This window comes from Pseudorca crassidens, chromosome 6, assembly GCF_039906515.1.
Source record: "Pseudorca crassidens isolate mPseCra1 chromosome 6, mPseCra1.hap1, whole genome shotgun sequence".
Lineage (NCBI taxonomy): Eukaryota > Metazoa > Chordata > Mammalia > Artiodactyla > Delphinidae > Pseudorca > Pseudorca crassidens.
This window is the reverse complement of record NC_090301.1, coordinates 33006726-33024014: the sequence shown is the minus strand read 5'-3', so window position 1 is coordinate 33024014 and position 17289 is coordinate 33006726. Positions and strand designations below refer to the sequence as shown.

Genomic DNA, 17289 nt, shown 5'->3' with positions numbered 1-17289 from the left:
ACCTGTTGACAGTTTGCTTTATTTATTTATTTATGGCTGTGTTGGGTCTTCGTTTCTGTGCGAGGGCTTTCTCTAGTTGTGGCAAGCGGGGGCCACTCTTCATCGCGGTGTGCGGGCCTCTCACTATCATGGCTTCTCTTGTGGAGCACAGGCTCCAGACGCGCAGGCTCAGTAATTGTGGCTCACGGGCCCAGTCGCTCCGCGGCATGTGGGATCTTCCCAGACCAGGGCTCGAACACGTGTCCCCTGCATTGGCAGGCAGACTCTCAACCACTGTGCCACCAGGGAAGCCTGGACATTCTTCTTAAACTAGCAAACTGAAGATCAATATATCACCTTGATGCACATTGTTCTGAATCTTCACCAACAGATAATGAAATCAAGGGCAAGAATAAATGATGCTTTTATGTATTGCCATTAAGACTTAAAAATGGACTGAAGAGTTCTAAGGTATCCAAGTGAGTTTTTTTTTTTTAAGTATTCTTTGATGACTTCATACCTTCAGAGTTTCATTTATGTCATCATAAAAATCCTATAGTACAAAGGGGGCAGAAATGGTTAAGACCTGATTTAGTTGAAGTGGTCTCATTTGTTTGTTTAAAGATTAGCCCTAAATTAATGATTACGCTATCAAACAAGACGAAAAAGAGGGATTTTCTGGAGCTGCAGTGTTTGAGTTTCTGTAGGAAATATAACAGAAGCAAAACGTGAACTTGTGATTGAGCCAAGGACATTTTATTTCTTTGATCTAATGAACTTCTGTGCTGAAATCAGTACTTTAGCTCAGAAAAGCTAAACGTCTTTTGTCACCAACAAACAGGTCTCTAGTTTGGTGACATCAAAAGTAATTGATCAGCAGCACTATTTACAATAACCAAGACATGGAAACAACTTAAATGTCCATCGACAGATGAATGGATAAAGAAGATGTAGTATATAGATATAGATATAGATACACACACACACACACACACACACACACACACACACACACACAATGGAATATTACTCAGCCATTAAAAAGAATGAAATAATGCCATTTGCAGCAACATGTATGGATCTAGAGATTATCATACTAAGTGAAGTAAGTCAGAAAGAGAAAGACAAATACCATGATATCACGTATATGTGGAATCTAAAATACAACACAAATCAACATATCTACGAAACAGAAACAGAGTCACACACGTAGAGAACAGACTTGTGGTTGCCAAGGGGGCATGGGTGGGAAGTGTTGGGAGTTTGGGATTAGCAGATGCAAACTATTATATGTAGTATGAATAAACAACAAGGTCCTACTCTATAGCACAGGGAACTATATTCAATATCCTGTGATAGGGCTTCCTTGGTGGCGCAGTGGTTGAGAGTCCGCCTGCCGATGCAGGGACACAGGTTCGTGCCCCGGTCTGGGAAGATCCCACATGCCGTGGAGCGGCTGGGCCTGTGAGCCATGGCCGCTGAGCCTGCGCGTCCAGAGCCTGTGCTCCGCAATGGGAGAGGCCACAACAGTGAGAGGCCCGCGTACCGCAAAAAAAAAAAAAAAAAAAAAAAAAAAAAAAAAAAAAATCCTGTGATAAACCATAATGGAAGTGAATATGAACAAGAATATATATATATATTATACATATATATAGATATATAAAACTGAGTCACTTTGCTGTACAGCAGAAATTAACACAACATTGCAAATCAACTATACTTCAACAAAATTTTTTTGAAAAAGTAATTGATCTGGAAGCCTCAGACTCTAGGGCTGCTGAACTCCCTCAGTTTAACTCAATAAATCTGTGTTGAGTTCTTACTTTTGTGCAGGACAAAGCGTTAGACACAGCTTCTAGGACATCCTTATTTAAAGGCTTATCTTCTCTCTTACCCCTTTGTTTAAGACTAGCTTTAGCTCTCTGCACGGATCTTGTTGGCAGTTTCCTTCTTCCTGTCTAGGGAGAAGCTGCTTTTGTCTTCATTCCAGGTTGTGTGGATGGGTAGTGATGTCAGGTTTATCTAGAGCACCAGCCAGCTTAAGGAAGGTCCTGGGATAAGGGCTTGCGGACTCTCTTTGTGGTAGAGGAGAGAGGAGGAATTCGTGATAAGCAGAGATGCGGGCCTCTGAATCACATGGAGACTCAAAGTATTGAGTACTTTCTACGCACCACATTCTCATTTAACCCTTGGTTGATAAACGGTTGTATGAAGGAGATGGTATTGTTTAACTGCATTTTACAGATAAGGAAACTGCCTAGTGACTTATCCAAGGCCACAGAGTATGTGGTGGATCTGAGATATGAATCTGTTTTCTACGTCCTCAAAGGCTCTCCACCACAGTGCATGGGGCCCACTAGAATTTCAGGTCCAGAGCAAATTATACTGGGCCCGCCACTCCCATGTTTTTACAAGACAAAATCTGTCTAGAATGTATATCTAATAAAGTAGTAAAGGGAAAACAGGTCATGGACAGGCAGTTTATAGCCTGAGAAGTGAGTATGTGGGCTACGGGTCCACCTTAAAAATTTTTTTTTGTCTTGATAAGAAGTCTCTAAGGTTATTTTAGAACTAGTGTTACTGAGTTCTTGCCCATAGTACAAGGACCTGTTTTCTCCACTAGACAAAAATACGAATGGCTGGTCCAGTTTTGTCTCAAATAATGATCGTGAGGATAAAATAAGGCCCTTTGAAAACTATGGCACTTAAAACTTTTAGGCAGCAGCATCTTTCCAAGGTATCAGGGAACTGTGAAGTAGCTGATTAAAATAAATTCTTGATTACTTGAGATACAGGAGATATAGCAGTAGCATTTGGTAACTGGACTTCATAGATATGATCTAAAACCGCATTCAAACCAGCAATTTTAATCTTTCTGAGATTTGGCTCTTTGTAGAGCTTAAAAAAAAAAAAAAAAGACGAGGCGTAAAATGCCAGTAAGATTAATTAAATTTCTTTTCCTTTGAGCCCTGTCCAAACGTTCACGGAATTAGGACAGAACACAAAGATTAAGAAAAAAAAGCCAGAAAGAGACGCACGTACACGGACTGTGCCAGTCAATATTGAGGTAAGGAAGTGAGTTTTGGGAGAAAGACCTCAGACTTCCCTGGGGACCGCTTTGCTTCGGGACAATTCCCTTTGGCAATATTCCAGAATCTGAGTCCCCAGGGCTCCCGCCTGTGGGAAGGGGAAGATGCGCGTGGCCAGGCGCGCGCGTACGCGTGTACACTCACGTGTACACTCACACACGCGCGCGCGCACCCTACACATACACTCAGCCTGTTTCCTCCGCGCCTCCTCCCCCCGGGGGGCGGGTCTCTTTCTCTTTAAAGAGCAGAAGGTCTCCTCGCAAACCCAGGCTCTCTAAGGCCCCGGGGGCCCGGGGCCCGAGCTGCTTGCAGCCAATGGGCGCGGTGGAGCGGCTCGAGCGCAGCTGACGCTGCACCAATGGGCGCTCGCGGGGGGCGGGGGCAGTGGAGGAGACACTATTGTTGATGAGGAGGAGCGGCAGCGGCGGCGGCGGCTGCACCACCTCGTTGCTGCCGGTCGCGGCCCGGGCGCCCCCCGCACCCCGAACTCCGGCTTCGTCACCCGGTCGCGGGGGCCTTCCATCCGGTCTCGAGAATCCTCCCCTTGCAACCCAACAACAACAAAACCCCACGTCTCGCCCAGTCACCGGGGAGGGGGGGAACCATGTCCCAGCGGGTGAGGCGCAATGGGTCCCCCACGCCGGCCGGCTCCCTCGGGGGCGGTGCGGTCGCCACGGCCGGGGGATCCGGGAGCCGCCTGCAGCCCATGAGGGCGACGGTTCCGTTCCAGCTGAAGCAGCAGCAGCAGCAACATGGCAGCCCCACGCGGAGCAACGGCGGCGGCGGCGGCAACAACGGCGGCTGCTGTGGTGGCGCCTCAGGCCCCTCGGGCGGCGGCGGCAGCAGCGGGGCCCCGCGCACTGCCTCGCGCAGCACAAGCCCCACGCGGGGCGGCGGGAGTGCGGCCGCGCGCACCAGCCCCACGGTGGCCACGCAGACGAGCACGTCCTCGACGTCCACGCGAGGCACCAGCCCCACGCGCGGCGCCGCGCCCGGGGCCCGCGGGAGCCCCCCACGGCCGCAGCCCCCGCCGGCGCTGCTGGGCACCGTGTCGTCGCCTTCCTCGTCGCCCACCCACCTGTGGACAGGCGAGGTGAGCGCGGCCCCACCCGCAGCCCGCGTCCGGCACCGGAGGAGGTCCCCGGAGCAGAGCCGAAGCTCCCCGGAGAGGAGGAGCCCGAGCGCCCCTCTTTGCAAAGCAGGTACGTGCTGGGGGCCGCGCGAAGAGGGGAAGGCGACGGCGGGAAGGGGTCCCGGGCGCGCGCCGCTACCGTGCAGGGACTGCGGCGCTGCCGCGGAGCCGGGGTGGCCGGGGGGCGGGGCCGGGGCGGGGCCCGGGAGGTGCGGCCCAGCCTTGTCCGGGCCATCCCCGCGCCTCCTGCGCCGCTCCCTCCCCGGCCGTTTCATTCACGCCTCAGTCGGCCCTACGTTGGTGCCCGTCCCTGGAGGTGCAGCCGCTAACCTTGTGCTTGGCCTGATGTGTTAATGATAAACCTGGGTTTCTGGCCGCCCGCTGGTTACTGCTTACCCTCCCTTGGGGGTGAGGCTGAGTGGTTTGTCACTTCAGTGACATGGTTAATGTTAGTATGGCACATATCTGCTGCTAAGTATTTGTCTTTCACAGAACAGTTTCAGATTTGGGGGATTTGAGTGCACTAGCATAGCAGGTTTGGTTGGGGGTCCCTGAACAGACATGAGGCTCGGAGCATGTTAGCATTTACTAAGATTTGCTAAGTGGGTAGCAAGAAGTGAGAAGTAAGTTAAGCAAGATTCCTTTGGGGGGTTTATGGGCTTTGTATGAGGCTCTGGTGTATGTCTGTTACACTGATTTTGTGTTTAGGATGAAAACCATTTTTTTTTTAAAACAAGATCCAAGATTTGTCTCCCTGTTATTACTTTAGGGACCTAAAAATTGTTTTTCTCTAGACTTGGGAGCTTTTTTTGGGGAAAGTCCTGAATGGAGCTCTTGGGTTCCTTGGGAGTCATTCATAAAGAGGAACTCAAAAGAGGACTTCATATTGTGGAAATGGAAAGAGAAAAAATTTATCATCTGATTGCCTTCGTGTTAGAATCCACTGAAAAGAGAAATGGGTGGTTTTTAGCTTACGTATTAATACTGCCAGCGTATACCTTTGTCTTTCACTGTCTCGGGAATTTCTGTTAGAATCTTTAGGCAGAATGGCTGGATATTTCAGGAAACTTAGTACAGTACTTCCTAACGAAATAGAACAGATGAAGTGGTTTCAAGAGTTCATTCAAAAAATGCAGGGAGTGGGATGAGTCTTTTCTACTGTTTATTTTATCAAAGATTTTAGACAATGGATATTTTCTGGGAAGAGAATTGCCCTGAAGAATGATCAATAGTGTTTTCTGACTAGAAAAAGAATGCTGTTTTAAACCTTCTGAAAATGCAAAATGCTTTTTTTAAACTTTGTTAAAAGAACCCCCTCTTCCTCAAATAATAGCTATTGCTTACTGAGCTCCTCCTTATGGTGGATGATTTACCTACAGGATCTCATTTTAACTCTCACAGGAGGTTTTGAGAGGTGAAGTAACTAGTGGTGGAGTGGATATTAGGTACTCCAAAACCATGTCTTTTACATTATATCAAGGAGGTAGTAGCTTGATGTGTAAGATAGAACCTGGGAAATACATAACATACCAAAGTGACATATGTGTTTAGGTTTTGAAGCAACTCTTAGAGGTATCTGGTGGACATAATTGCTTCAGTTTGCATTCAACCTTCTGGAGCTGACATTGTGTGGCAGGTGGAAGGGAAGGAGAGCTACTTAAGTGGGCAGTTAAGATGGAGGAAGGAAGTGGTGACCCCAGTCTGATAACAGAATCTGGCTACCCTCTCAACTATTTGACCTTTAAAGAAGCAGCAACCTGATGAAAGCTGGGTTAAGTATTAGCAGTGTGTGGAGGAAGGTGCTCTTTTCTTCTCAACGCTAGAAGGGCTTTATTTGCTGGGATCTCGGACTCCTCCTGTGCCCACTCTTCATGTTTTCCAAAGCTTCTTTCCCTCAGATCTGTCATTCTATAGAGTATTCATGCTGTAAAATTGATTTTCTCATTAGCCCTCTCACTCCCCCCACCAAAAAAACCCCAGAAAAATAAAACCTCTTTTTTCTCCAGTGCAGCACTCTCACCTAGGTGTGAAAAGGGATACTGCCTGTTACTAAGTTATACTGAAGTGAATGTCTGATCGCTTCCTTCCCAGGAATGTGTTTTTGTTTCACTCTAGTGAACTTCCATGCAGAGTGGGACAAATGTTTTCTGATTTTGTCTTCATAGCACAAACTAGACCATTTGCTGTTTTTCTCAGACTCAATCTGGAAGAAAAGGAGAATCTTTTTAATTATGAGACTCCCTTTTAAACATTAAAAAACATTTTTTTCTTATTTTTTAATTGAAGTACAGTTGATTTACAAAGTTTCAGGTGTACAGCAGAGACTCCCTTTTTAAAATTTAAAACATTATTTTTTAAAATATTTATATTAAGTATTTATTTTTGGCTGCGTTGGGTCTTCATTGCTGCACTCGGGCTTTCTCTAGTTGCAGAGAGCGGGGGCTACTCTTTGTTGCCGTGCGCGGGCTTCTCATTGTGGTGGATTCTCTTGTTGCGGAGCATGGGCTCTAGGCATGCAGGCTTCTGTATTTGTGGCTCGCGGGCTCAGTAGTTGTGGCTTGCAGGCTCTAGAGCGCAGGCTCAGTAGTTGTGGTGCATGGGCTGAGTTGCTCCGTGGCATGTGGGATCTTCCTGGACCAGGGCTCGAACCTGTGTCCCCTGTATTGGCAGGAGGATTCTTAATCACTGCGCCACCAGGGAAGCTCTGAGACTCCCTTTTTGATTGAAGGAGATTACTGCCAGTTTGCAGCCTCAATGAAATGTAGACATGCTTATTGGTAGAGAGCAAGGGCCTACCTTATGAAGTAAACCTCATGTAACTCAGATTCCAGGGTCCATCTGGATCAGGTTGTCAGCTTCTAGGTGTCTATAGGATGAATTGGATGCCCTAATCTTTGTTAGGAATCCAGTCTGAAAGTCCCCTATTTGAAGATCTCAGGATCTTTGAGGGGGTGTCCCTATTCAGTCAGCTCCCTACCCAGTTGCTTTATTTACCCAGGGTTACAGCTAATCATTAGCTAATAGAGAACTTCCTTCACTTGATTTATTACTTTTTGGAAGTAGTTTCAAGCCCAGTGAAAATAAGTGGCGTTTAGAAATGTTAGTAAATAGAATAAAAGGTGGAGGAGGGCAATACATTTTATCTTCTATGTGCTGGGTGCTTTACGTATGTTATATATTAAAATAGGATTATCATCCCATTTTGTAAAAGAGCACAGGGAGCTTGCCTAATATTACATAGGTGGTAAACGGCAGAGGGAGGGAGACGCAAGAGGGAAGAGATATGGGAACATATGTATATGTATAACTGATTCACTTTGTTATAAAGCAGAAACTAACACACCATTGTAAAGCAATTATACTCCAATAAAGATGTTAAAAAAAAAAAAACAGAAAACCCCCAGAGTATTCAATATAAGTTAATCCAAGCACCCATTCCTGACACGTATCTTAAAATTCCCACCTTCAGTGCCTGCCATCTCCACGGGAAGTGGTTTGTCGTTGTCGTTCGGAACTGAGATATGCTTAGAAAAGGTAACTAAGCAACGGTGTTAACTGTAGATAAAATGGTGAAGAAGACAAAGTTTTTATGCCTTCCCTCCTTTTACCTGACTTTGTCTTACTCTATACAGTGTCAAATAGATATATTACAAATAGGTGGCATAAAGAGGATAGGAGTATAGGCTTTGGGTAGACATTCTGGGTTTTAATACTGTGTTCCACCACTTAGAAGCCATGTCATGTGGGGAAGCGATTAACTTTCTAACCCTTAACTTTCTCATTTGTAAGGTGATAATGATATTTACTTCATATGGTGCTAAGGATTAAATGAAAGAAAATTGAGAAATACTCAGCACAGTACCTCAGTATAAAAGTTAGCTATTGTGTATCATACTAGTTTTGCTTCTAGTTTTAGTGGATGTAACATAAATTGCCAGTGTAGGCTTAGTTTTCATGGTCATATGAAATTTCAAGTTGCAAAGAACATCCAGAACTGTTTCTCAGCGTGTGGTCTGTGCCTTATCTGTACCAGATTCACTCAGGGTCTTTGTTAAAAATGCAAGTTCCCAGACCCTACTCCAGACCTTGAAAGTACCCCCCACACACACCCCGTTGATTTTGCTGAACTCTAAATTTGAAAAACAGTCACTAGAAGCACTGAAGGGAAATAGTTTGAAAACTCCTCATTAGAGAAAAGGGCATTAGTACAGTGTGTATAAAAGTTATTTTTGCAGTGTGGCTGGCTGATAGGTAATTTTGCTAATTTTCCCCTTACTTTGATGTATTATGTTGCTAATTTTCCCCTTACTTTGATGTATTATGTTGTGTATGTGTTTTTGCTAATTTTCCCCTTACTTTGATGTATTATGTTGTGTATGAATTTGGTTGTTTATTGAGGTGGGGGTGTGGCAAGAGCAGCAACAAGAGATGGATTTCTCTGGACTAATAATCAGGAAGTAGTATAACAGACCTTCAAATTTGCAGCATCTTAGACTTCTGCTTTCTAGTACTTTGTGAAGTACATAACTTTAAGAATTAGGTGTTTCTCTAACATTTGAAGGATTGCTGGTAACTTCACACAGTCAGGGGAATCCTTTTGGTTTATAGTATTTGTATTTTACAAACACTGAAGTTGAGGCAAGTAGAAACTTACTATTAATTCAGCATCTTGGCTAGTAGAGTTTGTATTGAATTAAGTTCAATTCTGTAAGCTTTGATTGAAGAATGTAAAAGAGAGAACTCCAGAGACTCACAAACCAGCCATGTAAGATAGGTTCATAAGTATATAATATGAGTACTTTGGGCTCATAGAGAAGTGAGTAATTCTGTGGGGAGTGGGTATAGAAGTTCTGTCAGAGGAGATGCCTTTTGCTTTGGGTTGGAAAGAGAGAAACAGAACTTTACAGCTGGATCATAGAAGTGTGAAAATATACATATCATATTCAGTCCTGTGTCTTAAAACGTAGAGTATAGGATGTTGGGGAGAAAAGAGAGCAAGCAGTCAAGAAAGAGAGTAGAAAGGTAAGTTTTCAGAATGGCCTTGAATAGAATATATGAATGTATCCCATGGATAATACCTCTGGAGCCAGATTGTCGGAGTTCAAATCTTGGCATTACTGCTTACTTAGTAGTAGCTATTTAACTTTAGGCAAATTCACTTCACCTGTAAAATGGGAATGCTGACTAATAGTACAGCTGACCCTTGAACAAAGCAGGTTTGAATTGCCCTGGTCCACTTATATGTGGATTTTAAAAAAATAAATAGTACAACAATATATATGATCCAAAGTTGGTTGAATCTGCACATGCGGAACTGTGGGACCAGATGGCTGAATCTAAAGTTATATGCGGATTTTCTACTATGCAGAGAGTCGGTGGCCTTAAACCCTCGTTGTTCAAGGGTCAACTATTAATATTTTACAATAGAGGATTGTCAGAAAGATAAAATCTTTGTAATCTCTTTGTGGGTGTAGGAAGGAATCTCTTGATATTAGCTATTTTCACATCATTTTTTTTTTTTTTTTTTTTTTGCGGTACGCGGGCCTCTCACTGTTGTGGCCTCTCCCATTGTGGAGCACAGGCTCCGGACACGCAGGCTCAGCGGCCATGGCTCACGGGCCCAGCCGCTCCACGGCACGGGGGATCTTCCCGGACCGGGGCACGAACCCGTGTCCCCTGCATCGGCAGGCGGACTCTCAACCACTGCACCACCAGGGAAGCCCTCACATCATTTTTATCATCCTCATCATGCAAGAGTTGAGATATTAAAAGTTAATTTGTTATATTAGTGGTATTTATATTCTTGGAATGCATAGTGTTGATAAATATTTAGAATGAATAGGCTATGAATTTGACATGGAGAAGACTGTAGGATAGTAACTCACAACAGCATCGAGCACATGAATTTAAGTGCTATGGCAGTGGGAATGGCAAGGATAAAAGAGATTGAGGAGACCTGGATTCAGTACAGTAACCTGTTGGATGTAGGGACTGAGAAAGGAGGAGTTGAGGATAATAGTTGCTTATCTTAATTGAGATAAGCGACACAGTGAGGAATGCTGGTTTGGGAAGAGAACAGTGAGTCCAGTTCTGGACATACTTAGTTTGTGCTCTCAGGACATCCAGATAATTTTCTAAATTGTGGCAAGTATAGTTTTAGAACTTGGGGATACAGATGGAGGCAGAAAATTGGCACTCATTTATTTCAGCTCAGTAAACATTCGTTTAACCCATACTTTATGCTAAGCATTTGCACGTGGGCGATACTTGAAATGACTAATCACTAGGATGGATAAGATGATAGGAGAATGCTGAGGATACAACTCTGGGAGAAAACAAGCATTTTAAGGGTAGAAAGAAAAGTCAATGAATAAGCCTGAGAATGTGGTGGTAGAATAGTGTTGAGAAAGCCAAAAGAAAGATTTGGATTTCAAGGAGGAGATGATAAAGATTTTCAGATTCTCTGAAGATAACAAGTATGCTGAGCCTGGAGAATAGACTTTGGAATTTGACATTTCGGTCCATTGCTGACCTTTGAGTAGCATGTTGGATGCACAAATCAGATTAAAGTGGTGGGTGAGGAAGTAGAGGTAATGATTATAAATTACTTTTTTGTTTTTAAGATTTTTTTTTGATGTGGATCATTTTTAAAGTCTTTATTGAATTTGTTACAATACTGCTTCTGTTTTATGTTTTGGTTTTTTGGCACGAGGCATGTGGGATCTTAGCTCCCCGACCAGGGATTGAACCCACACCCCCTGCACTGGAAGGTGAAGTCTTAACCACTGGACCGCCAGGGAGGTCCCTAAATTACTCTTATGGAGTATAAATTACCCATATGTCACTGTAAGGAAGGAATGTGACAAAACAGGATGAAGAATTGAGCTAAGTTCATTTGTTTATAGGATGGGGAGAACTTCAGCATGTTTTATAGGTTTGGGGAAAGGATTCACAGGAGAATGAACGATTGCAGATTCAAGAGAAGGAAATAATAGATGGAGCAAGGTCATGGAAAATGTGAGAGGCAGTGGAATCCAGCACATGGTGTAGTCAGGAAGTCTCAGAAACGACTAAGGTCACTTCTTTCTCTGAGGATGGAGAGGAGGTAAGGGTGGGTTAAGATAACTCAGCAATAGATAAGAGGGGAATTGAGAAAGTAAGCTACTTCCATCTCCAAACTACTTAAAGAAATAGCGTGTTTGTCAAATACTGTACTTTAAAATTTAAATTCTATTTTTATCAAAGTACATGTATGTAATTTAAAATGTCATATGGCACTAAACTTATAATCAAATAAAGTGTTTCCCTGCCACATCTCTCTCCACTCCCACTTTTTGCCTCCTAGAGACAGCCACTTTCACGTCTTAGTGGTTTCCTCTGGTGTTTACCTACATATTTCTAAATAACATACTGATATGATTCAGGATTTCCTTTTTTAAAATTAATTAATTAATTAATTTTTGGCTGCGTTGAGTCTTCGTTGCTGTGCGTGGGCTTTCTCTAGTTGCAGTGAGCGGGGGCTACTCTTTGTTGTGGTGCACGGGTATAAATACCCTCAAAGTTTTCTCTTGCTTTCTGCATTGTCCTCAGAGCACTTTTTGTCTTGAACTTTGTCTTTCATGTTAGAACCTTCCCTTAGTTTTCTGTTAATATTTAAATAAGACACAAAATTGCTCATTAGGTTTTCAGTCTGTCTGGGTCAGGCTGGTAGACTGGAATATCTTAAAGTAGAACAAGGATGCTGGGTCTCTCAAATGTATTTTTTTTTTCCCTTCTCTTGGGCCAGTTTCCCCTGGGTAGAGTCCTACAATATCAGGCCTGAGGATATGTCTTGTGCCCTTAAATACAGAGCCTGTCTAGTTAATCTCTCTCACGCAGTTTCTCCCAATCTTTTTGCTCTGGAGAAACCCTTGGAATAATTTCCGTTTCTCAGGGAACCTCTGCATTAGTGATCAGTAAGTTGAGATATAATCAAGTAATAGTGCTGTTCTGAGTACAGACTGATTTCTCTGTGGATCTTTTTATTTGGCCAATTTATACGCTTATTCATTTTGTATAGTTTTCACCTCTACCCTTCTTGGACAAAAACATAGTTAAGCTTAGCTTACCTTTCTTGAAATTAATTCCTTTTTGTAGATTTTCTTTTATAACTCATAAGGCAACCACAGTATGTTGTGATTAAATAATTGGCTTAAGCCAAATGGGATTTAAGTTTTCTAAAGGTAGGCTCAGTAGATTTAATTTAAATAAAGTTAGTAAAGTTATTTTTTTACAGTGTGAAAATTTATTGGCAAGGTTGTACAGTCAAGCTACTAAAGCCATAAGCCATTGTTTAAGAGTTTGAAAAATTTCCTTGAGTAAATTGCCATGTCTCAAATATAGGTTTAGCAGAATTATTGTGCACATATGTTGATTTCTTGACCTCATTTGTACTCTGTACATAAAAATTGATATTTAAGAAATTTATCTCTTTAAGGTAAAACGTGTTCTTGGGTTGTGTGTGTGTGTTTTCTGTACATATAGTCAGTTCTGAGTTGAACTTGAAATAAGCACACCCACATTTCGTTTTCAAATGAAATGAAACCTTTCTTTCCTAGCTCTTGATGTTTGTTAAACAAAAAGTTTGTTTATTCATATAAGAAGTTGAAAATGTAGCAAGTTATTCATTGCTTTCCTGTGAATGACAGGATACTTTTCTTTCCACAGAAGTCTGGGACTTGTATCAGGGCAGATCAGGAAATCTTAATTTGAGTTTATAATCGGACTGCATTTAGACTGGTACCGCTTAGACATCTGCTTTCAAAACTTCGTTGAAACCTCTTTTCTGCTGTTGCCTCCTTTCCTGTCTGTTGTCCTTGTGAGTTACACGTTTTTATTCCTTCAGTATTATTTTAAATTTATTTATTTTATTTATTTTTGGCTGTGTTGGGTCTTCGTTCCTGTGGGCGGGCTTTGTCTAGTAGTGGTGAGTGAGGGCTACTCTTCATTGTGGTACACAGGCTTCTCATCGCGGTGGCTTCTCTTGTTGCGGAGCACGGGCTCTAGGCGCGTGGGCTTCAGTAAATGTGGCATGCGGGCTCAGTAGCTGTGGCTCGCGGGCTCTAGAGCACAGGCTCAGAGCTGTGGCGCACGGGCTTAGTTGCTCCACAGCATGTGGGATCTTCCCGGACCAGGGCTCGAACCCGTGTCCCCTGCATTGGCAGGCGGATTCTTAACCACTGTGGCACCAGGGAAGCCCCAGTATTATTTTAATGGGAAGTCTTTGCTACTGTTTCTTATAAAGCTAGCATGCAGTCAAGGTGAAATTATCTATAGTTTATTCCAAAATAAAAATCTATATAGCATTTTTAACTGACCTATGCTTCTTTATGAGCTAGTGTAAAGTTCTTTCGGAAGTAAATTTAAATTTTGAGGGGAGTTCTTGCCCCCAAGGAGCTGATTCTGGAATTGTATGCTTTACAGTTTTCCTACCAGCATGTATTCCTCTTTCCTTCCTTCCCCTCTTTTCCTCCCCTTCCCCTGCCTCCCTTTCTTCCTGCCCTCCCTCCCTCTCTCCCTCTTCCTTCCTTCCTTCCTTCCTTTTTTTCTTTCTTCCCTTCCTCCCTTCCTCCTTTCTTTCTTTCTTTTTTTCTTTCCTTCTTTCTTTCTTTCTATGCAGGTAATATATGCACATGATAAAAATTATAAGTGGTAAAAGAAAATACAATATGCACTCTCCCCCTACTTGCCTTAAATTCGTTCTTCTCAGAGAAATCCAGTTAGCTGTTTCTTTTGCATTATTCCACATTTATTCTCTGTGCATACAAATGTATGCACATGTGACTTTACATATAGGTATATTATGGACCATATGTTATTTCTTCAGGCTTCTGTTTTGTTATTTAGATCATTTCCAGTCTTTTGCTGTTAAATAGTCCTGTGTTGAACATTCTTATTTATACTTCTTTGTGCATTTATAAATAAGCTTATCTGTAGGATCAATTCTTAGAAATGAATTTCTTGGTCAAAGATGTACATTTTTCTTTCTATTGTAAAATATATTTCAGGAGTTGATATCAGTTCAGACTTTAATTCCAAGATCCTGTTTCTTTTTCCCTGTCTTCTTTTGGATTATTTTTTATATTTCATTTTATCTCTACTATTAGTTGTCAGTTACACCTTTTTTCATTATACTCTTGGTGTTTGTGCTACAGCAGCGCTTTCCAAAAGAACTTCCTGCAGTGATGGAAATGTTCTGTATCTGTGTTATCTAATAGTTCATGTTAGAACCTTATATTAATATACTTCCATTTCCCACCTCCCATCTTTTGTGCTGTTGTCCACTATTTTGCTTTTCTGTTATAAATTCCACAGTGCATTGTTATTCTTTTTACTTTAGATGGTTAATTATGTTTTAAAGCAATTAAGAATAAGAAAAGCATCTTTTATCTTTATTCTCATTTTCACCACACTTAATTTCTTTGTATGAAATAGGGTGGTTGTAGTGTGAATGAAGAAAGGATTATTTGAGAAGCAAAGAATTAATAGGACTTGTTAACTGATTAGATTTGAGGGGTGAGGAAGATGAGAGAGCATAATTATGGCTGAGATTTTTTTGTGTGTGTGTGGTACGCGGGCCTCTCACTGCTGTGGCCCCTCCTGCCGCGGAGCACAGGCTCCAGACGTGCAGGCCCAGCGGCCATGGCTCACTGGGCCCAGCCGCTCCGCGGCATGTGGGATCTTCCTGGACCAGGGCACGAACCCGTGTCCCCTGCATCGGCAGGCGGACTCTCAACCACTGCACCACCAGGGAAGTCCATGGCTGAGATTTTGAACCTACCTGGGTGGTTGAGTTAATAATGTTGTTGTTATTACCTGGTTTCATAAATGCTGTTATATTCCATATGCATACATAGTAGGCCATGGACTCGGGGCATAATGCACTAAAATTTTTAACATTTCAGAAGTAACAAATAATAATAATATGGAAAACTTGGAAGATTAAAAAAAAGTCTTTTTTTTCCCTCCCTGTATATACCCTTCCAATTTACTATACTTAAAATTTTGTGATTGCTGGGGACTTCCCTGGCAGTCCAGTGGTTAAGACTTAGCCTTCCAACGCAGGGGGTGTGGGTTGGATCCCTGGTCAGGGAGCTAAGATCCCACATACCTTGAGGCCAGGAAACCAAAACAAAACAGAAGCAATATTGTAACAAATTCAATAAAAACTTTAAAAATGGTCCACATCAAAAAAATCTTTTAAAAAATCTTAAAAAAAAATTTTTATAATTGTTATTTTACTTGCTGTTCTACTGGGATTTACTGAGATCTATCTGGTATTTTCTGGAAAACCATTTCGCATTAATTATGTTTTTCCATTGTGCATGTATACTGATATTTTTTAAAGGTAAGGACAAGTGATGTCTGTTTACATTATTTTAGAACCCATGCTCACTCTGTGCAGAGCAACTCAAAAGGCATTGAGAAGGCGTCCTGACCTTATGGACTTCAGAATTAGAGAGACAATATGGATTTTTGTAATATTCAAGGGTTAATAATAAAAATAAGAAAATATATAGTATTACTAAGAAGAGTAGTACTTAAGTGCAAAAGCCTGATATGGCCCTGTGGGACTCTGTCGAGATTCTGAGTGCTTTGTGTGCAGTCAGGAATTGCTAGGTGACTTGCAGGATAGACATTCTTCACTTCTCTAGAAAGCAGTTGCCATTAATGCTATCCCTAGGAATTCCTGGAAAGTCTACTGGAAATAGATTTAGTGTCACAGGAATGCTTTTATCCGACTTCAGAGATGTCTCCATTGTATAAGGAAGAATTAGGACCCACACCTTTGGACAACCTCCCTACCAATTAAACTCCCCCCCCCCATATGTATTGCCTACCCAGTACCTCCCTTGTAATTAAATCTGTCACTGTCTCCCCTCAGTTGGGGTAAAATGCAAGATTTAAATGAGACCCAATAAAAACGTTGTTCAGATGAATGAATGGATGGCTGTGAAGCCTTGTCACAGTTAGACTTCATACCTTTTCTTTAGTTTTATCAATTCAGTGTGTATGACAGAGTACATCATTGTTTTCATTTGTATTTCCTTACATATTTCCTGGGGTCATAGAGAGTATTTAAGATAATATATTTAATTACCTCATATAGTAGCCATGTAATACAATTTAATAAGAAATAATAGCTCTTATTAATAACAGGGTTGAATATTCTTTTTATTTATTTATTTATTTATTTATTTTTGGCCACGCTGTGTGGCTTGTGGGATCTTAGTTCCCTGACCAGGGTTGAACCTGGGCCACGGCAGTGAAAACACCTAGTCTTAACCACTGGACTGCCAGGTTATTCCTGAATATTCTTTTTAAATGCTTGTTCACTCTTTATGTGACGTATGTTAATTCTGTTTGTATCTGTTGACTCACCATTTTACTCACTGAGGATGTAATTAACTTTTTTAGCTCTTACTGTTTTTAAAAGGTTTGCCTTATTTGGGCAGGTGTGTGGGGTGTCAGGTTTATTGAGGTATAATTTACATACACTAAAATTTATCCTTTTCAATATACTGTTTTTTTTTAAATTTTTATTTTATTTTTAATTGAAGTATAGTTGATTTACACTGCTGTGCCAATCTCTGCTGTACAGCAAAGTGACTCAGTTATACATATATAGACATTCTTACGATATACTGTTGTATGAATTTTGACAAAGAGCACAAAGAGCACAGTTGTATAATCACAACCACCATCAAGGTATAGAACATTTCTATCACCCATAAAGTTTTCTCATGCTTTTTTTTTTTTTTTTTTTGGTGGTACGCGGGCCTCTCACTGTTGTGGCCTCTCCCGTTGCGGAGCACAGGCTCCGGACGCGCAGGCTCAGCGGCCATGGCTCACGGGCCCAGCCGCTCCGCGGCATGTGGGATCTTCCTGGACCGGGGCACGAACCTGTGTCCCCTGCATCCGCAGGCGGACTCTCAACCACTGCGTCACCACGGAGGCCCCTCATGCTTTTTAAAGTCATTCCCCTCAGGGGTTGCTAGGCCATAGCCACCACTGATTTGTTTATGGTTCCTTTAAGTTTTACTTTTTTCA

General features: G+C 42.2%; 1 protein-coding gene across 1 annotated transcript in view; it reads left to right on the top strand.

The window, feature by feature from the left end:
* The first annotated feature begins 3540 nt into the window (after positions 1 to 3540).
* Positions 3541 to 17289, top strand: part of FAM117B (family with sequence similarity 117 member B) — an 89777-nt gene continuing 76028 nt past the window's right edge. Inside the window, exon 1 of the mRNA XM_067740962.1 lies at positions 3541 to 4270. Within this exon, the coding sequence (XP_067597063.1) occupies positions 3673 to 4270 (598 nt within the window). The 5' untranslated portion in view covers positions 3541 to 3672. The remainder of the gene's footprint in view (positions 4271 to 17289) is intronic.